At 41.6% G+C, this 26,957-nt stretch overlaps 1 protein-coding gene across 1 annotated transcript in view; it reads right to left on the bottom strand.

The window, feature by feature from the left end:
• The window catches only part of diaph2 (diaphanous-related formin 2), a 333,165-nt gene that overhangs the window by 33,937 nt on the left and 272,271 nt on the right, over positions 1-26,957 (bottom strand). The window contains exons 26-29 of the mRNA XM_030765467.1: positions 25,494-25,658; positions 16,925-17,060; positions 3,504-3,596; positions 1,841-1,891 (exon numbers count right to left, since the gene is read on the bottom strand). Of these exons, the coding sequence (XP_030621327.1) occupies positions 1,841-1,891; positions 3,504-3,596; positions 16,925-17,060; positions 25,494-25,658 (445 nt within the window). The remainder of the gene's footprint in view (positions 1-1,840; positions 1,892-3,503; positions 3,597-16,924; positions 17,061-25,493; positions 25,659-26,957) is intronic.

Genomic DNA, 26,957 nt, shown 5'->3' with positions numbered 1-26,957 from the left:
GAATTTTTATTAAATGCCTACTGTGTAACGTGTTATTTGAAAAGTTTTGATGTATGGAGAGCTTAATTTACGACTGGCCAACTTGACTAATAAGATGTCTCAGAGGTTCTGTTGGCTACTGATTAAAATGTGAGAGAGGATTGCTTACATACAACATTCTTCTGTTTTCTTATTTTCTATGTAGGCTATACCAAAAGCACACGCATGCACTCACGCATGCACGCACGCTCGCTCAGGTGTGAGATGCTCCTAAAAGATAGTCTTGTCCTAGTTTCTGCTCGACCACCTCATTTGGTTTGGAAATAACGGTGTGTTGACTGACTTAGGGCTTACAGATGTAAACTCTAATGAGAGCATGTGAGGAGAGGGAGAGAAAACATCACTCTTGTTGTTCTATCAGCTGAACCATACTGTTAATACCTAAAGATGCATGTCATTCCGGCACCTTTTGATCTTCTTAAAGAGCAACTGTCTCTCTGACTACTATCTTATCAGTGATTCTGAAATGTCCTTCAGAACTCAATCAATCCAAGGCGAGGAATTCATTGCTAAATCTCTCTCTTTCGAAATACAACACCGAAAGGTCTGTCTGTTATGCTTGTTGGCAGAAGAGCGGATTCAAGAATTATTCTTTTCACTACCCATTCAAAGAAAGCCCATAAAAAAAACATTAAACACAAACATTTTTACCATTTTTTATGCAGTGGAGCTGCAAAGACCTGTCAAGCAAAATTTCAACAGAAAATGACACACACATATAACACACAAAAGAAGAGCAATACCTACCTGTACGTGTTTCACAACCATAACTAAAACGGATATATTCAATGCAATGCAAAGCATGGATGCACATTTCATAGCAGGCATTCTCAAGTGCCATGCGCATGAACAGGCTATTCTGCAACAGCATAACACAGCAGGAATATCACTGCGTCTGAGCCCTGTCTGCTCACTGTGGTGTAAGAAACACGCACATGCACAGGCTCTCTCTCTCTCTCACACACACACACACGTACACATACACGCACTGTGCAATAAAGTCCCGTCACACTTGTTATAAAGTAGGCCAGGGCAGAGAGGCTAGAATCCATTAAAAGTGAGTATTTTTGGATGCTCCTTGACTTAGGATTACATTCTCTCCTGGAAAGCCATACTGCACACGTCTGTTTGTGAACATTAATGAAGAGACTGGTCCTCTTTGCAAAACACTTCCTGAAAAGCTGTGCACGGAAGTGGGTGTGCCGTCATGCTCTATCACTACTGGCTAAGTAGAGAAGGGGGGCTGGACAGGTGGGTATCTACTGCAAGGGAGCTGGTCAGCACCATAGACGCCAGACTGAGCCACTGCTGCATCAAAGGATCAAAAAAAGGCCTGTTAGTCATATAGCACCTGAGTACAAAGTAAAATGTGGAGGTAAAAAACATAGCTACTGTCATTTAAGGAGGATCCACTTTGACAAAAACCAAAATAACCATATGACCAACTGTGGTGATAGTGCAAGACTTTCTTCATGTCCATGACAGTGAGAAAGCTTGGAAAAGTTAAGAACACTAATTATTGTTCAGGAGAAGAAAAAAATTATGTGCTAATGGTTTATTATTATTTACAGCATTGAGTGATGCTTAAATCAAAGGCAAAATTCAAAACCAGAGGTACTGCCATATTTGGTCAGCAGTGTTTTAGGACTCAGCTTGGTCTATTTCGATGCTTGGGCCAGTTTGGGTTGGTTCAGTAGAGGAATAAGCAAGACTTAAAGGCAAGGAGTGGCATGATGGGAGAGTACGAAGAGTGTGAGGATTGGGAAGTGGTTAGACTACAAACACGGCTTTAATCCGTTACCATGGTTAGCACCCGGCCACCGAGAGACCGCGCTGGAGGGGCTTTGATCACCTGCAACATTGTTAAAGTGGACAAAGAGAAAGAGAGAGGGAGGGGAGAGAGAGACACATCAAATATTTCAGGCGTTCGAAATCAGTTATCCTCTCCTTGTTGTCAAAACCCCAGTTTAACATACACCAGAGTGAGAGACAGAGAGAGAGAGTGAACAAGAGAGTCAATGGCAGACAGGGAGATGGAAAGAAAGAAGAGAGAGTAAATGTTTACATATGTGTGTGTTTGTGTGAAGAGTAAGAAAGAAAAAAAAAAGAGAAAAGACAGACAAATGATGATCAGCATAAATCTCTAAATGTTCTTCCATGTCAGTCACATGCCTCAACGTGAGAGGCTGAGGAGCAGGGTGGTAGAGGTGAAGGCAGCCCACCAGCTGGTGTGATGGGGCAGTACAGTAGGGCAAAACACCACACTGAGTGGGAGACAAATTCCATATAGTCTGATAGACTGCTATCTCCCACCCACTTCATAAAGCCACCAGGCTAATGTGGAGGAGAGCAGGAGAAAAAGTGCTACATAGTCTAAATGAGGAGAGAAACACAAACCTGTTTGCACTACTAGGGCATGTGTCACCATGATCGAATTCGTATTGTGGCGTGTATGGAAGCTAGAGTGATTTCTGATCTTGGATAGGGGCTCTATATTTTTCAACATTTTTTTCCACTTCAGCCCAACACAAACGCGTCTGATTTGTCCTGTTATGGTCCTAATGAGACACCTGACCTGTGGAAACAGGCGTGTTAGACAGAGCGTTTTAGAAAGCTACAGAGTGCCTAATCCCGCTTTAGAAGAGTGGCTGAAAGCAGAGATGGAGTCCTTGGCAGATTTTTTTTTCCCTCGAAGAGTGAATGAGTGTTAGCATATATCTGCGTTTCTGCTTCCTGACTGTGAGTCTTTCTGAAAGCACCTGGGCTTTTCTTTACGAATCTCTTCATACACAACAGACATGTTTCTTCCACTGGGATTTCTGATGACGCGGTTATATTTACTTGTTGACATTCTGCATGCACAAGGACTTTATGCTGGGATTGATGTATTGGGGCCACCATAAACATGGTACGGAGCCACTGTAACTATAGACACTTGTCCCTCCGTGTTCGTGGCATTTCAATTCAACATGGCACCTCTACCAGGTGGCCTGCTAGCCATCTCCTGGGTACAGGCTATTCATCCTGACAGGCTGGAATATGTTAACATTAAGATTATGGTAAACCATTCTCAGAGGAGTCTATGCCTCTACATCCATGCCTATTGTAATCAGTGCCATATGAATGCCAATTTGACAAAGAATCCCCTCTGAAGAGAAGGGAGGATGCATTGTAAAACATAATGAAGAGTTCCAGGGTGGTGCGGTGCAGAAGGCCGATAAACGACACCTGTGTGAATATGTGATAATGATGCTGAGATCTGAGAAACGACTCCCTCTCTCTCTCTCTCTCTTTTTTTTTTTTTTGCTTTTAGTTGTAAAACAGCATGTGATGAATTTTAAGTAGGTCAGAGAGTAGTGCAGATAACTTTTCTTGTCTGTGGGATTGGAAGTGGTGTGTTTGTACGCGCGCGTGTGTATGTGTGTGTGTGACGATGCGGAGGTGATCTTGTTGCAGGACCTTACCGTTGCGTGGTGTTCGTTTCCTGCGGTCACGGAAGGCTGCACCAGACTGTAGGGCCTCCATTAGACTGTCCATCACTCCTGTCTCATCTCCTTCTGCAGAGAGAGAACAAGAGAGAGAATCAGAAAGAGAAAGCGAGAGAGAGAGCGAGAGAATGACATTTCGCAAAAAAAGACACCTACAGCACACTGAGTCATACTATATGAGCAAACCTATCAGTTTTCACCCACAAAAAAAAACAAAAAAAAACCAAAACCCTTGTTTCCCTAAAATGCCCCAATATACTGATCAAAAATCTCTCAATTTTTTTGATATCAAAAGAAATATTCTCAAGGAATGGAGCAACACAATGACTGGGGTCTTAAAGGGAAGAATATAACTCATTTTATTATGTGTGTGTGTGTGTGTGTGTGTGAATGAGGGAACGAGAGTGGAATCAAAGGGCAGAGACAGAAGCGCAGCGCTGGGATGGAGCCCCGGCTCTCCTTGACCGTGGCGGCCGAGTTCCAGTCCAAGAGCCAGAGGATGAAAGCATTCAGCGATGGCCATCGACAGATATTCTTTCTGCGGCTTGCGCGAGGAAGCTAAGTGCTCTTTACCAAGATTTAGTGTGGAGCCGTTCAATACGCGGGCTTTCCATCATTGTTCTGTCGATGACAGAGAGGTCGGTCTTAAAAATCATGTGGGCCCACCAAACTGCTAAGTGTCTCTGAAAGACGGTACGGGCCAGAGAAGCCACGCAGCCTCGGAAGGTTATCGGCTGGGTGTGCCGAAAATAAAGACAAACCTGCAGGAGAAATTAGTCGCGCGTTCATGCCTCTGATTTGCACGTAACGTATTCCATTTCCCACAAAGGAGGAAAAAAAAAAAAGAGATATTTCTTCGGTAAGATTGAATATTGTTTTTGGAGTGTGTACTTATTAGATGAAGCCAGTCATAGAGATCTTAATTCGTTATCCGGTTCTTTGGCGTGTAGCATATTTAGAGTTGTTTTGTTTGTGCATATGGAGTGCAATGCACACAACATTAGTCAACAGAAAGGGTTCAAAAGTGAACCTGAGCTTATTTATCTGGGTCATCTATCCTTACCCTATACTAATGAGTCAGAAGGTCCCGCTTCATCATTGAGGTTGGGCAGAGGCAGTATTTTAAACTGAGATCATTAAGGGTGACTTATCGTACTGAGTGGAACTGGGCCATCCATCGTCGTTTTGTGTACATGAGCGAGAGAGCAGCTTGGGGGAAATGTTTAGCACATGGGCAGGGGATTCTGCGTCTGCCTTGGCAGACAGAGAGAGAGAGAGAGAGAGAGAGAGAGAGAGAGAGAGAGAGAGAGAGAGACAGTCTGCCATTGGAGATGATGGTTGCTTTAGGCAGCAGTTTCAGGCGTGGTAATCAATCTTTTGTTTTCTCACGCATTCAAAGCAGATGACAGTCAGCAAATTGAATTTATGAGGAGGAAAAAAGTTGACACGGCTACATAATTAATTTCCAGAAATGCCACACACTCTCCACATTGTAGCAAAACTGCAAAGCTGCATGTTTTTTTCTTTTTCCTTCTTCTTCTTCTTCTTCTTTCTTTTATTTCTACAGCAGCACATTAAAATTTATATAAAAAAATAAATAAATAAATACCCCCCCCCCAAAAAAAAAAAAAAACAAAGAAGGAAAAAAAGAAATACACAAAAAAAGAATAAGAAAAAAGAAAACAACTTTTCATCGGCGCTTGCATTAATTTTTCTCTCGATTCCATCTCGACATTTCTTTTTACTCCTCTGGCTCTTTCCCAGGGGCAAAACTGAAATCAAAGTGTCTGTTCTTGCAGTGCACTGTGCTTAAAAGCAACTCAGATTAAATCAAGCTAATTAAACCAGCTCTTCCAGAACAAACCAGAACAAAGCAAGTGAGGCTTATCTCAAATTGCTCTTCAACACCTTTTGCTGATAGCCTTGCTAACTGGTTGAAACCAAGGACATGGTCTTCACCAGCTTTAACAACAGTGTCAGGCTGAAATCATTCTCTGGAAACAAATTTGGGTCCCAAAAGTAGCCATGGTGTTCTGGCGTTTGTTGGTGTCCCTTAACGCGTATACTCTATTTAGGACGACCTGTACCTCTACCACATGTTCTAAACGTTTAAGGAGTGCCAGGTAAACATTTATCTGTGGCAAGATGGTTCTGGAAACTTCACTTCCTTTCTCTTAGAGACCTAGACATCACAAGGGGCACCTGCCACTTTGATCAATTTGTCCTACTTCTGGCTTAACTGTAGTATCATTCATCATCTATAATGACCAGGGCTGGGATCAGAGGGACGCTTCTCTCACACATGGAAGCAAAATTACTAAAAGAGGAAACATGCTCCCGTGTGACCTGGAGCAGCTCCATTAACAAAGTCCTATTGGGCCAGACTCTGAGCAGTACTAGCCAGACCTCTGCTCTTGCCAAATGGCTGAGAGAGAGAGGAAAGCAGTCTCGGCGAACATATGGTACTCAAGCCCCATTCCAGAACTTACTAGAAACTAGAGAGCCTGCATAGAGGACCAAGAGTCACCAAAAGATTTAAATACGTAAAACGTGACGTTATTTGAGAACTCTTAGCATTATAATCCCAAAAGCAAACTTTTTTTTTTTTTTTTTTGGATGATATAACACTAGCTTCTTAAAAAGTGCTTCATATTGCCCTGGTTTTCTGACGCTGCTGATCTTATTTTCAACAGCTAAAACCCAGGGCAAACATTCTGCCGTTTCCTAATTAGCACAAATCGCAGATTGGATGCCTGGGAATTACTGGAAAGCTAACCTTTAGTCCCAGTGCTCTGCATTTAGAAGAGGTGCATAGCTAACAGGAAATTACCCCCCCCCCCCCCGCCCCCCAATTGGTTAAGATGGGCTAAAACCTGAGAAACAGAACAAGCCGACTGTGATAAAACAACTTGCTGGGTTATGTAGCACACAACCCATGTCTTTTTATTGCTCTTATTAGAGAAAGAAAGAATATTACAGAGCTTTTACATTCTGTGGCTTTCTAGCAAGAGCAAACTTTGGGCAAGAATAGTATACATGTCTTTTACTATAAGGCCTGCAGTTCCAATTCTCTCTCTGTCTCTCCGTCTGTCTCTCTCTCTGTAGTTCTCCTCTTCATGCTCCTCTTCTTCTCCAACTACCTATTTCTCTGGGTATCAGGTGGCCTCTCCCTCCTCAGGCTGAGCCAAGTGTAACAGTATGCCTCTCATCTGCGCTCTAATATATTTATGGGTGCTCTGTCACATTTTTAATTAGGGGATAACAAGCACAGCCTTGTGCTGTATTTGAGAACTTCGCTCATCAGATTAGTCCGCCAACAAGAAACCTGGCACAAGCCAGGAGTTTTTCATCCACAGAGCCGCGCAAAAGTGGAAGAAAAACAAAGTCAAGTGTCATGGCAGGCAGGAGAAGAGAGGCTACGGAGGAGGATTGGAACCAGCGTATCTGTGTGCATCTGGAGGACAGGGTCGTTGAGAAGGCCACTGAAGCGCAAACGCATGGGTCGTAAAACTCCCTCAGAGAGACACTCGAACAGCGCGGGGCTGGATGACATTTAATTATTTCTACAACGTATGCACGTGCATGCATGGCTCGCTCCCTCTCTCCCTCTGTCACATAAACACTATCAGATCCATGCCTTATTAATGTCTGTTCTGTACTGTAGGTGTAAGAGACAGATACTCATACACACACCCACACACTTCCTCTGACTAACCCATATCACCAGTACTAGACTAGCATCCCTGCTACATGGGCTGTGTAAATAAGATCCTCTCTCTGCTGCTGAAGAGACCAGAGGAAAAAAAAAAAAAATGTAATACCATTGCCATACCACAGCCCAGATCAAATCTCTTAATGTAAATTCTCTACAACTTTATATTGTTCACAGAGCTCCCATAAAATATGTCATAAAAAACTGGTAAACACATTTGAAATTGTAAACATGTAAGTGAACCATAAAAGTTGCGGTGTCAACCCAGTGACTGCCACACATTTCGGGATAAACTTAGCGCAGAGAAAACTGGCCAGCATTTAAATTAATTCCAGTAGCATTATTCCGGATTACATAAACATTTTAATGCTAATACAACCCATACTCAGGAGAGTGAATACGGTTATAAGACCACTCCAAAAGAGTGCCTTCTTCCATGCAACTGTAATAGTGTAGGTGTTAATGGGTCTTAAAAAGAAAGAGAACTGAAACTCTTTTTACCACCTTCTCAGTTTAACAGACATAAGCACAAAGGATTGCACCACACCCACACACACACACACACACACACACACACACACTCACAAACACACATACACACACGCGCACACGCCCACACACCCACACACTCACACACACAAGCGCTACTGTAGACAGTTTTTTGTTCCCAAATGCTCACAAAAAGCCTTTTCACTGCTTATATAAATTGAAAATGAGATGATAATTCTTCAGTGACACATGCATTTTTACATCCTCTACATATAAATCACTGAATTTATCACAGATTTGCCAACAGGATCAGCTTTGATAGTTTCAAGTATCCATTACAACCAACTGTAAATAACAACATCTTACAGGAATGTACACAGCGGCTAATCCCTCTCCATTTAATTTCTTCATCTGCTGGCAGCTCTGTATCTATGTTAATAACTCTGTCTGAATGTTATAAAACACTTTGACCATATCAATATGGTGAGAGAAGCCAACAGGAGAAATCCATGCGCTGATCACCGCTAAGGCTTTACACTGTCTGCCTGACTGTTCCAGATCCCTGATCATTACTCCCCTGTTCTCATTTATTCTGTAATGAGTTCTCATAAATGCTCACATGGTCCTGTCTGATGAGCTTCATCCACTTTGAGGAAGACAATGCCGGATAAATTGGTCTCTCGGCTTTACACGTACTAAGGACTCATAAAACAAACGATGGACAAAAAAAAAAGAAAAAGGAAGGAATCCTCAAAAGATCCTCCTTTTTCTTTTCTTTTTTTTTTTTTTTTCTGTCTCCAGATTGTTTTTTTGAACACATTTTACTCCATCTGTTACCCTGTGGAAAGTCACCTGTGCAATTAACCTTGTGCATTCGCAGTGAACAAAGCTTCAGCCGCGCTGCTTCGCGGAGCCAGGTGTAGAGAAGGACCCTATCTTCTTTTGTCTACTCTCTACTTTTCTTTCCTTTCCTTTGCCTGCCTCCCTATCTCTTCGCACGTCTGTGCCTATCTGGCTGGCTGTCTGTCTGTCTGTCTGCTCGCTGAGCCTGTCTCAGTGCGGCCTGCGAGTGTGCATTATGACCAGAGAGGTCACATCTTCATCAAGGCCAAAACTGCACCTGCTACAGCCTGCTGTCTCTCAGACACTCCTGACATTACAGCTGACACTGTGACCTGCCAGGGAGAGGGGAGAGGGAGAGAGGGAGAGGAGAGAGAGAGAGAGGGAGAGAGAGACAGAAATGGGAGGTCGGAGAGAAGTAATGAATAAGATGGATGTGGCACCAGACAGACATTTTGGACTGTTTTACAGTAACAGCTTGATGTGAAAACCCACTTATGTCTGTGTGTAATTTAATTAGGGATGCTCCCTGAGCCCCTGGTCCAGGGAGGATATGGGCAAGGCACTCCCTATCCAAGTTCAGAGAGGCGCCACGGGGTCTGTGTCTCTGAGGAGGGAGGGAAGTAGGGGAGTGCCAGGACTGGAGATGGGCTTTAAGATGGCTTATTGCTTTGAGGTTGGACAGGGATACTAACAGCTCGAACAATGGTCGCTTTGCCTGGTTCTCATGTAAGAATGGCTAGAGCTGATGACTGGGGGAGAGAGAGAGAGAGAGAGAGAGAGAGAGAGAGAGAGTGGAGTGTGGCTATTCTGCGGTTGTGACAGTGACCCAGGAAAAGGAGAAGAAGAAGAAAAAAAAACTCTTAGTGCTGTCCTGGATAGCTGGATACATGAATAAGTAAACAAACACAAACAAAAATAAAACACTCCATCTGGGCGGATGCTACACAGCCGCACCCAAGGATGAGAGGAAAGAGGAACAAGAGATAGAGAGAGAGACAGACAGAGAAAGAAAGACAGACAGAGAGAGAGAGAGAGAGAGAGAGAGAGAGACAGAGAGAGAGAGAGAGAGAGAGAGTCCTAAAGTTTTTTTTCTTCTCTATGCTCCTTTGGGCTGTACTGTTCTAAGAGAGGATGCGATGTCAGATCTGGGAATACATAAGCCACACGATATCTCCACGCTGTGAGCTCCAGGAGCCTGTAACTACCTTATATCCATCTCCCCCAGAAAACCTCCCCAGTCATATACTTATTTTCATCCAAGAATTTACAGAAAATAAAGAAAAAAAAACAAACAAAAAAAAAGATTTTTAGGTGTATTCTTAATGTGAATTGTGCTTGATGACGGCTGAGATATTCCAGGAAGAGTATCCTACACACCGTGGCACTCGCCAGACCAAGTCAAAGCTTACTAGAGTTTGAGAATACAGATCAGGGGGGCGGACTAACAAAAAGACAACATGAGGACAAGAGATCTATTCTCTCCTCTGTTTGTCTGTGAGTCTCTCTCTCTCGCACTCTTTCTGGTAACCATCTGCATCCTCCTCTGCACAAGTTGTGTCTGTCCCTCTGCAAGGCTTTCTCTGTCTCACAGCACTTTTGTGTGTGTATGGTTTTTCATGCCATCACTTTCTCCAGTGAGCAAAATGGACTTGACAATGAGATTTTGATGACTTTTTTGTGGTGAGTGTAATTACATTTGATTGACTGTCAAGTGACTGTGGAGGGCTGGACACTTGATGAGGAATTATCTAGATGTATCCCACCCATGAACGAGAGTTAATGACATTCAACAGTGTGTGTGTGTGTGTGTGTGTGTGTGTGTGTGTGTGCGTGCGTGTGTCTGGTGATGGTGATGGGGGGTCTGAGTTGAATCTTCTTATTTTTGTCTTTCAGCTGAGGGTGAAACCGATAAATTAAAGTTAAAAGAGGCTTAAAATGATTTGTGCTTTTCAAGCTATAATAATTAGAAGTGGCTATACAAAAAGGATGTATCCAAAGGAAGAAAATTGTCTATCTATCTATCTGTCTATATGGTATGCATTTTAAGGCACAAACTCTGAGGAGATGCAACACTCCCTGAAGCAACATTAATTGGTAATGAAACAAATAATAATCAAAGCCTTTTCTTTAACGCTCTGTCCTCTAAACAAATTCAGTGTTTGTTCCTATGGAGATAAATCTTCTAAACGCAATACTGCCGGGTAATGACACTGGATGTCACCTCTGCCGATAAAAAATACATTTCACAGAAAATCAGAGTGTTAAATCCAAGCATGGGGCTTGTTTATGACACTGCGACTAGTTTCCAGAAATACTAAGGGTCAAATCCGGAACACTCCTGTCCCCTCAAGGCATTGTGGGATTTCCTAGATGATAGCCTACAATCTAATATGCAGTTATTTATTAGAATTGATGCGATACAGCAGATAAGCTGTTCGTCCTTGTTCCCGACTTTTAAGGTAACGGCAGAAAGTCACAAAGCCGGTCCACTAGGCTTGTGCATTCTGAGGTGAATACTCAGAGGCTCCGGGTTCCCAGAGGGTTTGAGGATGTAATGCAGTGTTATTCAAAGGAGGATACTGCACACTGACAGGCAGAGTAAATAACACCAGTGAAGTGACAGCCAACACTGATACGCGTATAACGCAGATGAGTGTGTCTGTACACATTACCACAACACCGAGGCACACAGACAACCAATCCCCTGCCATCAGCATTAAGATAATCGAAAAATTACCACTAATGAAACATAAACAGTTATATCATCAAAACAGAAGCAAATGACATGCAAATGTACAAGTACGAACTGCTTATGTATTCCTGGCATGACGGATGGAGCCGTTTGTTTCATCGAAAATTCACAGACAGGCAGCAAATATGCAACCAAACAAACAATTATATCAAGATAAATAAAACCCTCTTTTTCTGCCCCGTGACTTCTTCCTTGACCATTCAAGATAAATAAAGAGTCAAGTACGGCAGTTGGACGTTTGGCTTGCTCTCTCGAAGACAAATCTGACTGGATGGGATAAACGTAATTATGATGAAAGACCCCGCATGGAATTTCAGTTGAAATCTCTTTTTAACTGCTCGGACTTCTTCAGTCCTTTCACAACAAAGGATGGCAGAGGAGCAAAAGGAGTCATGAAAGAGTATCAACATGGGGCCCATCACTCAAACACATACATATTTGGTCGAGGCCTCAAACGCTAACCCTCAACGGATATATATTTATACAACTAGGCAGTGTGTCATTACTCAAACAGAGTATGCGTGCATTGAGTGAAAAGTGAAGAGTGATAAACAGGCATTCTGCCATAGAGAGTGCTTTTCATTCAGGGTCACAGAAGCACAGATGCCTGAGACGGTGAGGCAAAGAGTTAGCAAAAGCTATCATCAACCCCGGAGTGATAGGATATTTGAAAGGAAATGCACTAATCTTCTTTGAGTACCTCAATCCTATCAATATATACATTCTTTTTTCCCCCCCATTTGAAACACTCTAAAGAACCCGTTTGTCCTTTTTTTTGCCGAGAAAATGAAACCTTTTTATCCCTGACTCGAGCAGATAGGTGTCAATCTTTTCAATACAATTACTTGCATTACTACCATGCTTTTATGTGCTCTACAGATGAAAACCATTTACAGTGATTCATCTTGCAGCTGCAAACAACAATTTTCTCACTCTGGATTCTGACAGAAAAAACACAGTATCTGATCTAAAAACATTAGCACTGACACCAAAAAAAACGAGACAGTCTGCTTCTAAAAGTGTCTCAGCTTCTCTGAAGAGTCTTTGTGTTCTCATAAGAAGAACAATGCAGGGCTGAAGGCCAGAAAAGCTTGCAAACTGTCACCAAACACATCAAATGGGGCAATTTTTCTTTCTTTTCTCTCTTTCTGCCTTTTTTTTATTTATTTCCAAATCTATTCATCTGCTGACAGTGAACACTTGCAAAGAAGACTGCAGCAGGGTTCAAGGCTGGGGTTAGTGATGTGTTTCTGAATGGCTAAGATGGACAGAGTTATTGGTTTGTGTCGGATCTCTGTTTGTCTTTTGGACCTGATCATTCTCTCCAGAGCCATACATGTAACTGTGGATCTGAAACAACATGACAGCAGTTGAGTAAACAACACAAGTGGACACACACACACACACACACACACAGTTTGTATTGAGAAGCATATACACCAGTCTAACTGAGGAAGGGAAGATGAACAGAAAGACAAAAACATATCAGCACTGCTGAACTTCATTCCACAACTCCAGAAAATATTTCACTGAAACTTCATTAGACTTCAACTCAAAGAAAGAAAACAGGGACTCTTTGAAAATGTCCCAATCAAGAGGAAATGGAAAGTTGGAACGCCACAGATCTTGAGACGTGATAGAATTTATGAAGACTGCTCTGCTAAAGAATGCTAATTGCTTTTTCATTGACTCATGCGAATGACCATGAATTCATCAATGCAAAGAGGAGGCTAAAAATTCAAATAAACAAACTGACAAACTGAAAGCCCATTTCTGCAGGCAGGCACCAGTTTCATATATATATATATATATATATATATATATATATATATATATATATATACACACACACACACACACACACACACACACATACACGCACTATGCAGAAATGTATGGGAATGAATGATTCTCAGCACAAAGAAATTTGCTTGATTTCAGTGCAGCATCTGTGAGAAATCCTTTGAAAGGGTTCTCCAAACACAGTTAAAGGATGTTTTGGAGTGGAGGGGCAGTGTTGTTTATGAGTGTCATGTCTCATTCAGCTTAAAGCAGAGTGCATGTTTTGCAGGTCTGTTCAAACGTGAGAGGGTTTGACTTGTGCCAGTGTCAAACGTGCGGGCACAAACACTCGCGCGGACCTCAGCTGTGACCCCGGCTCTGCCAGCCGGCTGGCCCGGCTGTTAGGGTGGCCCAGTTGCGTCTGTGTTTTGTGCGGATGCCCTGGGAGCAGATCAAGTCTTTCTTCTGCCATCCTTCAGTCCCTTTCTCTTTCTGTGGGCAAAGCACACTCCGCGCAACATTGTTTCATATCTGCTGGCATAATGAACGCCCTGCTGGGATGAAACATCTTTTCCTATTAGAGACAGACGGATTACGCGGGGTTTAGGCCTATTCCGCAGCCTTTCCCCATTTACTTTCAGTGCGTAAAGCAATTTGGTGAATGCTGAACATCTGGTCATTCTAAGGGAATATGGAAATCCACTTAGAGCAAATTAAAACAAATGGGGGGACCCGGTAATGATTTCATAAGCAATTTCCCATATTAGTATTTCCAATACTTTGCAAGGAAAACAGATTTAGCAGGCTCTTGCTATATATTTATCAATCTTAAGGCATTAGAGAGCAGGCATGGAGTAGAAGCCCTAAAAGGTGCAGTCCTGAAATTTTATTTATTTATTTTTTGTTTGTTTGTTTTTTTGTGGGGTGGGGGTGGGTTTGGGGACTTAAAAAAAAAATGTCAATTTCCCCTTCCCCCATCTAACGCACCCTCTTAACCCTTCATGAATTAAAGTCTCATTAAAAATGTACTTTACTGTTAATCATTTACATGTGAAGCGGATTAGCAATCAATTTAACAAAATGACCTCAGATTTCTCTCTACAGAAATAGCTCTTTGAAACTGCATCAGATACTAAAAAAATCCATTAAATGGTTTAAAAAAAAAAAAAATGTAAATATTAATCATTGAACGTCTGAACAGAAACATGGTCATAAATCCATAGTTACATAAACATGATTCATTGAGAACATGACCTGAGACTGAATCAAGGAAATTTATGAGTTGATTTCTTCAAACATATGGTGAAGAGACAGTAATTAATTAATGTTAAAGAACCTACAGGTATTTTTGAGGCCTTAATGAGAGGGGAGCCAATAATTAAGGGAAGCCTCTAATTAAGTTCACTTTGGACTGAAGACATTGAAGTAGTCAGCAGTAATAAATTGTGGTGAATATGATCGTGAATTTTTCGTGAAATCACATCATGCCAATATCTCAGCAACACCTTCCATAAAAAAAAAAAAAAAAAAATATCTATGTAAAATGTCAAAGCAAGGAGAAAAGAAATTTGCTGAGACTATTACTTTTCTGCAATCTTTTGAACCTCCCACAGCAAGTTAAACCTTCATCATCATCATTGTCATTCTCCTCCTCATCATATAATCATCATCATCATCATCATCATCATCATCATCATCATCATCTATATGCCCAGTAGAACTAAGTCGGCCTGTTGGTTGGAAGCCTGTAGGCAGATCGAACTTTGCAAAGATCTTCAGATCCGTGGATACTCATCCCTGTGCACTCCAGGGTGTCCTTGATCCCATGGAGCCACGCTATTTGTGGTCTACACGGTGGTCTTATATTGTGTGGTTTCTGTTCCAAGAGCTTCACTCCCCTTTCTTCATCCATTCTCTTGATTTGACCAGATCACTGAAGTGGGTTTCTTTCTAGTGTGGTAAAGATGTTTTCCGCTTGGAGTGTTTACCTGACATTTCTGTCTATTTAATCCTTCTGTTATTTTTCATTGAATTGAAGTAATATGTTTAGGGGTGTTGCAATTATAACCATTATATGTAATTACTTTTTTTGTATTCACAAAATGTCCCTCCAAAGTAGAACATGCTTTGGATGTCTTGAAAAATGGGTATAAATGAAATTCAATCAAACTGCTGAATGTAACTCTAAGAGAAGAGAAGAGGTAAGAAGATAACTCAGCTTGCCACTAGCCTTCAGGCTACCTATCCAAGACATTCAGATGTTTTATTTATATGAAATTTATTATAACCCCTAAAAAAGATATGGTAGGCTCACAGTGAGACACATATCTCAATGTATTTCAGATACAGTGTCTAGAAAGTCCATCCTGTTAGCCAGAGAGATTCTTTTCTTTTTTTTCTCTTTTTTTCATTTCCCAGTCAGTCTCTCTGCATCATTACAAAAGCAGCACTCACAGAGGTCACTTCTCAAGAAAAAAAAGAGAGAGGGAAAAAAACCTTGCATGCATCAATTATCCCGGAGAGCTGCAGTGTGTCGGAGTAAGAGCTCCTGAAAAAGTGTCCGCCCAGTCGCTCTGACATTTGAAGCTGGTAGACTGTAAAAAAGCTCTGTGTATATGTCAGAATGGAACAAAAAAAGAGCTGGTTGGCTGAATCTGGCCGCAGGCAGACATCTCTGTGCGAGCATCAGGCTAGCACAGAGCAGCTCTCAGTCCCCTCAATCACTACCTACCTACTGGGCTTTGGGATCTCTAGAACCCATACAAATGAACTCTGTTTTGTACAAAGCTATCCAAGAAAATAACAATGATTTAGAAAAACTGGGAAAGCGGTAATGAGTGGTACTCCCATGAATTAAATGCTGGTGCCTCGTAATCAGTGTTCAATCTGTTCCAATTCGCTGTGTGGAAAATCCAATCTACGCACACCACTGGAAATATACTTACACCATCTTACTACGAATTTCACGTTAATACATTTCCACCAATGCATGTACAACTCTAGCGTATATCAACTCACATCACACTACAAAGTAATACTGCAAAACTATCCATATAAATCAACGTTTTTCGCGCCGTACTTAAACGTCTGTGTTTATAAATGAAGCGAGCGCAGACGTGACGTCTTGTCCTGCCAGTCCATTGTCTGAGTGCGTTGGTGAGGCGGTGAACCCGAGATGTCTGTCTGCGTGTGTGACCTACATCCTGTATGGCAACGACTGGTCTCCACTGCCTCACAGCCCTGACAGTGCCCAGCTATTCTCATCTGAGTGACAGGCGGGACACAGCCTCTCGGAGCAATGCAGCCGCTACTTAAAGGGACAGCACCTTGATTTCATTTAACAACGTATGGCCATGGACAGGTAATGCAACCTTATGACTTTGATAACATTAACAAAAAAAGATTAAAAGAAAAAAGAGAAATAGACAAGTGCTAATGACGGCGCGCGGTTTCAGAGTGCAGTTTCTACAGTTATTGCTGTCGTCTAACTAAATCTTCTTCAGTGTTTCGGTTATCATAATCAACGTGACTCTAATCATTCTCTTCATCGCAATCTTGATTATTATTATACAAGCAACACCTCCTCTGTCACACGCTCTTGCCTCGGCAATACCAACCACTGTTACTGTCAGTGTCAGTAAATACTCTGTTGCGCATATATGTATGTGGTCCAACACGTGCATGTGCATATAAGAGTGTGTGTATAAGTGTAAAAGTGAGATGAAAGTGAAAGCTGAGGGAACACTGTTCCCTCCTGCGGTGTTGCTGTCCAGTGTGTGGAGTAAACTGAGGGACGTTCTAGCAGTGGCGCTACTCTACCTTTATTCATGTCAATCAACTGTTTCTTCTTCTGAAGCCTCTCCTGTTTCTCTCTCTCCGCTTTCTCTTTCGCCAGCTTGGCCCGTTTGGTCTTCTCTTCCATCTCTCGTTTCTTATGGTTTTCCTTCACGGCTTCCTAAAAATGGAGAGACGCAAAGAAAAAGAGACAGATTACACCTCAAATTCTCACCTGGCCTTTCCAAAGAATGACCAATAATAATAATAATAATAATAATAATAATAATAATAATAATAATAATAATAATAATAATAATGATACAAAGTGTCAGTATTCTCCCAGGTAGTCTTCAACTACATTTCCAGTTCATGTCTAAATCACACAGTGTATGGCCCAGATTGGTGTGACAAGAGACAGTGGAAAGCCCATAATCAGGGTTGTTCAGGTGAAACTGTCACTGCCACATATCTGAAAAGAGGGATATTGTAACGATTTTGCTACTCAGAGAAAAAGACAAGGTTCAGCGCAGCGGAGAGCTTCCACTAGAACCAACACTTCAGCACCAAGTTGATGGTAAAATTCAGAAAAGGTAGCTGTGCTAGTTCTTTGTTAAGTTTCAGTGGTATCGAGTCAACACTGGTACTGCACTCCTGTCTGACCAACTGCAAGCAGAGGAGAAAAGTGGGAACTCCCACTGACACGTGACAAACATGTGAACATGTGAGCATGTGGAAAAGCTGCACAGCAGCACTGCTGTAGCTACAGCATCACAAAATAATACTCATCGAAAATAAAGTTTTACATGACATTTGAGATTTGAGGTTAGTTATAAATGACCTTACTGGTTTAGGCTATATGTATTTAGCATCCTTACCATTCCATCGAGGCAACGCAAAATATATGAGTAGCCCTTTAAGCAGAGATATTTAGAGACAATAACAGTCTATCACCATGTTAGTGCATTTTGACCACTGCTTGCATTCAGAGTTTACCTACAAAAACAGCAAAGCTGGACATTTCATACAGCTCCTGAAATTTGACATCAATATTGTGTCAGGATGCCTTTTTAACTTGGAGGCTACAGGCCAGTGTTTGACTGGGGGTCCAGTATTCATATTTTAATCTACATTTTCTAAATGATCCCTTTGCTCTCTCTCTCTCTCTCTCTTTTTTCCATGGCACTGCTATAGTTTTGTCGTTGGACAGCAGTGCAACAAAGAGTTGACTGTATTTTGTTACTGCTGAATGCCAGTACTGGTGTATGTGAATGGTGGTTGTTTACTTGATGCACATATACCACCATTTTAAAGCTTTTAAATCTTTCATGTACTATTACCTTTATATCTTTTAAATCATATTACTGAAAGCATAATATTGTTTACTTAAATAATGAAGTGGACACTCTAAAACTGCTGTTTACTGTTAAATACTTGAAAGCTACATGCCATTGTTCTAGTTTTTATTTGTTTATGTTTATACATGTTTTTTTAATTGGTTTGTTGTTTTTTTGTTTTGTTTTGTTTTTCAATGAAGGACACGCTAAGTGAGATTTTTGCTTTTGCAGTTGTATCAAATCAGGTATCGCGAATTGTGGAATTTTCAGTGGTGCTGGCATCGACTACCAAAATGTTTCTATGCCAGCATATCTACAGTATAAAGATCTATGTCAAAGGCTTTGATGTGATGTTTTCGATATTGCATTCAAACTTCTTCTGACCATACTTTCTCGATTTTTTTTTTTTAGTTTATCTGAAAGGTAAAGCTGTTGCAGAGCTGAGGCAGGTAGCAAAGTCAAAACAGAACTGTTGTCACTTTAGTTTGACAGACAAATGAGACATTAAGTGGTTGCTATGGTAACATGGTAGCTGATTCTGTACTTGAGAGTGTTGGCATACTTTGTGTGCAAGGGTACAGATGGCACAGGTGTGGTTAGAGAAAACATATCTGAAAGGAAATCATGATGTTACACTTCATGCGGCTCAGAATCTGTTTTCGCTGTTTGAAAGAAGCTAAAATGATTCCAATGATGCTGAACATTCTACTTTCTCATTTGAAATTCAATTGCTTCTTGTAGGGCATTACTATCTTCTCCTTCGTTCTCTCCTCCTGTTCACCGATTCCTACCTCAATATTCGTTTTAGATCTGCAGCAGACACCACATCAACAGAAGTTTTATTGTGCGATGAGTGGATTGGACTTATTCTCGCTGCTTATTCTAAGAAAGAGAGTAGCAAGCTGATCCACTGGTAAATGTGGTCTGAGACCCGTGGGGAAGAGAGCTGGTCTGAAGGAGGGAAGAAGGAGGGGGTATGTGTCTCTCTCCACTTTCTTAAATGTCACAGAGGTGTCAGGCGGAATGAGGGAGGGAAACAGAGAGAGTCTGGCTAAGACACGCACAGCCAAGAACACATGCAGGGCAAGACAGACACCGACACACTGTGGAGTAACATTTACAAGCCCCACAAAAGGTCTCCTTACTCTCAGGCTGTGACACACACACACTCTCACACAGACACTCACACACACACACACACACACACACACACACTGATGCAAGTGCATGTCTTAAAGGAGGAGGTGGTGAGGTAGGAGGGGGACTGTGTGTGTGTGTGTGTGTGTGTGGCTGCACGCATGCCTCCCCAACCATCCCAGCTTTGCCCCTTCATGGTCTGATATAATGAGTGTCGACAGACAGGCCCCCTTTGGAATCCCCTGGGGTTTGCAACGTGTGTGTCGTGTTCAGTGCTAAGACAGAGGGATTACAGGGATTGTGGGGAGAGAGCAGCAAAGTACAGCTCATCATTGCAGTCAATAGAGGAGCTGTCTCCAAGTCCAAGGACAAGAGCTCTTACTATCACTGTCTCCTTGTGGAATGACAAGGACAGGGACAGGGGAGAGAGAGAGAGAGAGAGAGAGAGAGAGAGAGAGGGGGGGGGGGGGGGGGGTGCGGATAAATATGAATTTCCTTTTTGAATTGAATTCTTCTGTGCTCATTGGAACAATGAGTCAGGGAAAAAAAAAAAGTCTTTACGCCACAAACAGATGAACAATACACATATCTTAATCAGTAATTTCAATGTTTTCTCCCTGCCTTTATTTACTCCAGCTTTTAAGCATTGTGTTGACATTATGCATTACCGAATCAGTGGATTATGACTCGCAGACACTAACGCTTCAATTTATCTCCACTAATGACTGATAGCATCAAACCTATTGTCAAGTGTTAGATCCTTAATTTGAAAATCATTTATTCCGAGCAACAACAAAAAAAATACTTCCTGCTGGCTAAACTTTTTCCTAAACAAACAAGCTATTCTGATAGCAAACACGATTACACAACATAATTATCTTGCTCTGATCAAACATGCGGAGAAGCCTAATTGCCATGGCAACAAATATGTTTTCACTCTTTGGCTTGCTCTTTTCCTGTTGTGCCCAGGGCAATATTTATGATTTTATCAATTTTCTTAATTGTGTTCTGCATTTTTTAGGAAGCTCGACTTGAAATAAACAATGGCCAGAGGGGGAGCTTTTGAACATTATTTTTTCGAACGCAAAACTCACAACATCTACACCACATCAACAGCAAAAAGGCTGGCATCGCATCGAATCCAGTCTCCTCATACAGATAACCTCACTGTCCAGTACCACTTTATCTGCTGTTAAAGAATAAAACATTAAAAACACATTAACACCTTTAGGCTAATTAGCTTCTTCTAGTCTGCATCCGATTTAACAACAACCTTTCCTGTTAAAGACTTTATCTACCGCTCTTACAAAGTGATTTTCCATTCTCAGTTCTTAATCTCCCCCGATTCCCTGCCGATAAAGCTGGGCCAGTCGGCCGCCAAGGTGAGTGTTGATATCTCAGTTTTGCAGACAGGTTATATGCAGATGAGAGTGGGGAAAAAAAACGTTGTTTGAAAGAAACGAGGAAATAAACTACAAAGATTGAAAACAGTGGGAAGCCCTCAGGTTGACAGCAGTGGGCAGTAATCGATATGTTAAGCAAATTAGTCTGGATAATTGTGTTTTCACACTAAATAATCCAAAGTCATTAAGAGAGCTGATTATAAGGGGAAAAGCCGTTGCTTTAAAACTCTTTTTTTGTTAATTAGAGAGTTTGTGAGGGTTATTTAAAAGCAGACCCTTGGAGGTCAAGATAGCTCTGTCTCTCTTTTTTTTTTGGAGGAAATGTTGAGAATTTTACCAGTTCATGAGATCTAAGATCCGCTCTGAAGCTTTATCTGTGTTAAAGACTTCTGTCTCAGTGCTCGTTAAAATATATTTGCCTTCAGCTAGCTCCTCTTAAATGGACGTCAAGGCACACTCTGATATTACACTGTGTAGCACCTGGAGATCTGATGAAGCAAATGATTCAAAACTATTCATTTCGTGTCAGTAAAAAAAAAAAAAATGTAAAAATGTATTTGGTTTTATGTCAACATGCTCAGAGCCAGTTAACTACTTCAGTAATAAAGAACACATGCTCTGTAACACTCCTGTGGATTTGTAAACCCATGGAAAAATGGTAAGATTGATCTCCAGCTTAATGTTATTTTGTTTGCTGCATATGTTTGGCAGAAAGACATGCACACACAGTAACATGCACACAAAAATTAAGTGATTAAAAGTCACGAAAGCCTCAAAACAAATTTGTGAGTAATGTCAGTGGTGCTCAGCCACAAGCCCATACATAGTCCATGTGTCAGGACTATGTGTTTATGCATTCTGGCTAAAGGTAGGGTCGGTGAGGAAGACACGTCTTTGTAAATCTATTCTATGGGTACATATGCTCTGATGACATGCTGAGACGCTCTCTCTCTCTGTCTGGAGGCCTGGGCTTTGAAGCTGGGTTCTCTCTGGAGCCCTGGCATTACAGCGTGCCTGGCCTCTCTGCCTGGACCGGACAGTTGGATTTCAGCTGAATGCCCACGTCCTACACATAGATCATAATGCTGTAATACATCATTCATGAACTCTCCATCTCTCTCTTTCTCTCTCTCTCTCTCTTTCTCTCTCTCTCTTTCTTTTTATATATGTACATTCCTTTCATGATCCATTTCTTGGTAAATGCAGGTCTTCATGGAGCAAAGTAAAGGGAACAGGACATCTCACCTCAGTGCATGAGGTTAATACCTTATAAATAATTATAACGTGTTTACAGCCGAACAAGTATTTGAAGTGTCATTTCCGTGCAGCAGTATAGCCCAGTACATGTGTAATACTTAAAGGCTGGTTACATATGACTTAAATATGGAGGCAAATAACTGTCAAATAATGATATTGAATATTTCAGAGCTTTTTTTTTGCATGAACAATTTTTAGCTATCAGCATTCAGTGCATGCATATATAATTACTGAAATAACTGAAATCAGTTAAATTTTAATCCATATGCACTGCTATTTAGGGTTCTAATGGGATCTTCTTTTTGTAAGGTTAACTTTATCGGTTGGGTAGCTCAGAATTAATCTTTGATGTCTGGTTGCAGGCGAAATAGTCTGTTTTTCAGGCATTTGGCCTTATGGGATGAGATTTGATATCAAAATAACACATGAATCACATAGAGACAGCGAGATGACAGTGAAACAGGACGAGCAGAGACAGAATGGTACAGACAGGGACAGGAATGACATCACACTACATTACAATCTCCATTATGACTATTAACATTACCATCTCTCAACACTCTCAGGGAATTATTGTGTTCATTGCCCTGAAAACCCTCTTGAACACACACACACACACACACACGGCTGAGTCATGACTATGATGTTCCATCACGCCAACGCTCATCTCTACTAGTTTTATGGCACTTATCAGTGGCTCACTCAATTAACGTGTCAGAGAGTTAGCTCACCCTCCATCTGCTGTTCTTTGATAAGTCATTAAGACACTGATAGTCAGCCAGGGCCTCTAGTCAGGATTACATACAGAGGCAAGCATACAATTTCTACCACTCCTCTCTCTTTCTCTCTGTCTCTCTCCCTCACTCAGTTTCTCTTTCTCATTCTGCTTTTTTCTCTGTTTCTTGCTCTCCCTCTCTCTCTCTTTGTAACACATCAAGTGTGACAGTGCATTAAAATGATAAATTGAAGGTACAACGTGGGGGAAAAAAAAATCACATTTCATTTCTATTGACCAGAACAGAAATATGGCTAATGGATTCTCTTATCTGTTATTTGTGTGTGTGTGTGTGTGTGTGTGTGTGTGTGTGTGTGTGTGCGCGTGCGCGTATGTGTGTGTGTGTGTGTTCAGTGTGACAGTTTTATGACAGCAGATAAAATGATATTTTTTTTTTCTCACCAAATGGATCTGTCATAAAGGTAGTTTAACATTCTCCAACATTGGTCATGTCTGAGGACAAAATGTTTATCCTTAAATGACTCAAAGGTGAGACGAAGCATAAATATGCCACATGCATAATCCTACGCAGAGAAACTGAAACGTTTAATGAATTCTCCATCATGAATATGAATTTTCTACCTCAGTCCACAGTAAGACAGTCACAATATCAGTTTGCTATGACAGCTTGTTCAGGATTCTAAGATATGAGCCAAGAGTAGGTCCTGATATGTCACATAATGCAGGGAGTGCATGTACAAGGAGAGAAAATTAGAAATGAAACACAAACTTTCGATAAAATCAGTGGCAGCTTTGGTTCCCATTGCAATTGTTCGTTTGTTAAACAGTCTTAAAACGCCCTCTGTTTCAGTTTCTTGGCTCCTGCATGTACAGCAAGCAAAACTGTATTTACTCACTCCATATACACTTTCAATATTCACCATCACCAGGGATGTCTGTCAAATAGAAGGCAAACTGTAAAAAGATCAAACTCTACACTATTTTGATTTCCATCCTCACACAGAAGCAAATAAAGACAAAAGAAAAACCCTTAACAGAATGGGTATTAGTTTCTATATCAACATCGTACAAGGAGTAAGCTGATCTTGAAGAGTGAAGCAGGGGGCACAGACTGGACACCCCGGCTTGTTTCTTTTTGCCTGTTTCCTGCTTGGCTATTCCAGTCATTGAACTCCAAATCAGTAATAACTTATTCATAAAGAGCTATTTGCTTGAGAGAATAATTTATTTTCGTGGATGCCTCTTTTATACTCGTATAACGCTGAATCCTTGAGGGAGAGCAGTGTCATGCGCTGCCAGACTTTGATCAGGGGAATGAAGTTGGTTTTTCAATACGGCTGGAGGAGGGAAGAAGAGGGTGGGGGGGGGGGGGGGGGGGAGAGAGAGAGGGAGAGAGAGAGAGAGAAGGCCCAGGCAATGGGACCTTGCCATTCACGTTAATGGGTTTTGAAGACTTTGAGCATACCTCCTGGACATCATGCCATCATTCTGACACCTTTCATTTTTCCCGCCGCTAGAACGGTGGAGTGAGATATAGGGGTGAGGAAGAAGGGGAAAGATTCTTAAATAAGTGTTTAAGAGGTTTTTTTATTTATTTATTTTTTTTTCCTCTCCCCCTAAAGCAAGACTCTGCTTTGTTCAGGAGATTTCTCCTCTCCACTCGTGGAAGTGTATCCTTCATTTCAGATCAAAATTAGCTATGCTCCGTGCTGCCATGCTAAAAACACGCCAACTGGAACCTTCCTTTGAACTGATTGTAGTCCTCTTTGCTTCAGCAGGCTTTCATTAAATGTGTTTCAACCACCTTAGAACTAGCACTCAGTGTTTATGAAACTGATTTAAAATGCATTACCTCAGGCAAATGCCATCTTAAAAAAGAAAAAAAAGTAAAAAAAAAAAATAAAAAAAAATTGGGAGCCCCTGATAAGGTCAAAAATATTAATTAGCAGAACCACCATATAGCTTTTAACATTTAACATTTTAATCGCAGGAGTGTAACTGTCACACATCTCCTCCCTTTCCGCCCATTTCAATAAACCAAATCCTCTTTCAGCTTACCCATTTCTACCTGCTTAAAACCTGCTGTGTGCTTTGAGGAGACAGGAAAGAGGTGTTCTCTGTATTTCAGACTGCAAGTTAATGAAACTCTTTTTTAAGGGATAAGAAGCTTCTGGAGTCTTCTCTTTTTTTATCGGCAATGGAAGCTACATGTTCAGTGATATATTATACATTCCATTCTCAGAGCAGTTTATGTATGCTTTAATCTGGTCCTATAAGCCCATTCCTATATCTGCTCTGGGGTCTGTCAAGGAAATTTCTTTATCAAGCGTGATAAAGCGAGTTAATTCACCACCTACTCTTAAGACAGACTCCGATTCTTTATTTTTTAAGCCGATGGCTTCTGCTTAGTGTTATAAGCTGATAACAAATGTCATTTGCCAGCTCCTGTAGCCTTTAGAGCGGACACAGGTACTGCACTGTGTGGGCGCCCCTCACCCCCCCCCCCCCCCCCCCCCCCCGCCTCCCCCTACATTGCTTCTTTTTGTACTGCCAGCGTGAACCCACATTTAATCTAAGAGGAGAGACATTTACCAAATATTCCTACGCTTGCACTGACCTACCACCTAAAAATGGAGGGAGCTATATGCAGCAGGGAGAGAGAGAGAGAGAGAGAGAGAGAGAGAGAGAGAGAGAGACCAGCCCACCTGCTGATACTGTGCTGTTTACAGCATGATTCTACTCACCAAGAAGAGAGTGCGGAAGTTGGCGAGGTCACCAAAGAAGTCTTCGACGCTGACAGCGTGCGGGTCAAAGGCGAAGTAGCTCCCCAGGCTCTCGTAGTTTTTCTGCATATTCTTGTGCATGGTGGAAAGCTTCTCGAACTGCTCACGTGCATGCTTGGAGAAACCGTGGGGACGAAAGAGGCCAGTTAAGGAAAAGAAAGAGGTGGCTACACAATGACATCGTTTCTACAAACATGTCCGTTGCTCAGACTTTGACAAACACGTACATCAACACATGGGCCGAGCCTAGGTCCCTCCAGAGTGAGGTTACATTAAAAAAAAAAAAAAAAAAAAAAGCCAAATGCTTTTATGGACAGAGGTCAACACAAATGAAGCTGCTGTTACAATATCCTCTCCATCTCAATTTCGGACACCCCCCCCCCCCCCCCATCAACACTGTAAGCTAATAGTCAACAGCTCAGGAGTGCTAGAAAGGTATTTTCACTGTCTGAGGCTAAACACAGATGGCAGGAGGAATAGCTGATTGCAGTCATTGTTCCATTGTTTCTCGCAACAAGAGTAGGGTCAGCTTGTCTTGAACTCTAGAGAAGGCTGCAGTATGTAATTTACTGAGCAGATGAAGCACTCTCTGGGTCGTGAATGGCTATTGACAGCTCCTGTCAGCACTGTATTATCTCTTTACCTTCTGTCCATATTAGGACCAGTCTGAATCTCTCAGCTCACACACAAACAATAACAATCCCTCTTCAAATACGAGAAGAAGAACATCGATGCGACCCAAGTCGCTCTAATCATTAACACAGCATTCTAATCAACACGAGGATTCACTTACTATAGTCAGGCTAAACAACAGATCATGAACACAATTCAGTATCTGAAAGCCATTCATTCAGACCGACATTCATTATGATTCACCCATCACAACAGGCAAAGAACTAAGACTTATATTTGGAATTCGCCAACACTGCGTGACATTTTGTTTACTTTAAATCCATATCTTCATAACGCGGTGTGAAACTCTGGTCTTTGTGAAATTGCAGTAGAAGTGCTACATAGAGTGTTAGTTGATGTGTTTGCATATGTGTGAGCGTGTGTGATTATAGTCAAGTTCTGCTCTGAGTCCTGGGTCTGTCCTTCACAGGATTGCATTTCCATATCAAAGACACGTTTCAGTGACGGAGGATGACACACACACACACTGTCCTACAGCAGCATGTTTCTCACTCTCTCAAGCATGTGGTCTCTCTCTCTCTCTCTCCCTCTCTTGCTTTTGCTCCTTCTTCCTTTTTTTTCTACGCCTCTCTCCCACTTGTCTCTCAGTCTTTCTCAGAAAAGTTTCAAAGTTTGTGAGAGGTCTAAAGGTAGGAACAATACGTGGCTCACTCTTCCAGGAAAGCACTGTTTGTCATTCTTCTCTCACATTCTTGCCTATCCTCTAACACATCAGAAAAGCATGACTTGCCC

The sequence above is a fragment of the Chanos chanos genome, chromosome 2 (assembly GCF_902362185.1).
Source record: "Chanos chanos chromosome 2, fChaCha1.1, whole genome shotgun sequence".
NCBI classification, from domain to species: Eukaryota; Metazoa; Chordata; class Actinopteri; order Gonorynchiformes; family Chanidae; genus Chanos; species Chanos chanos.
This window is presented reverse-complemented; position numbering and strand designations above follow the sequence as displayed.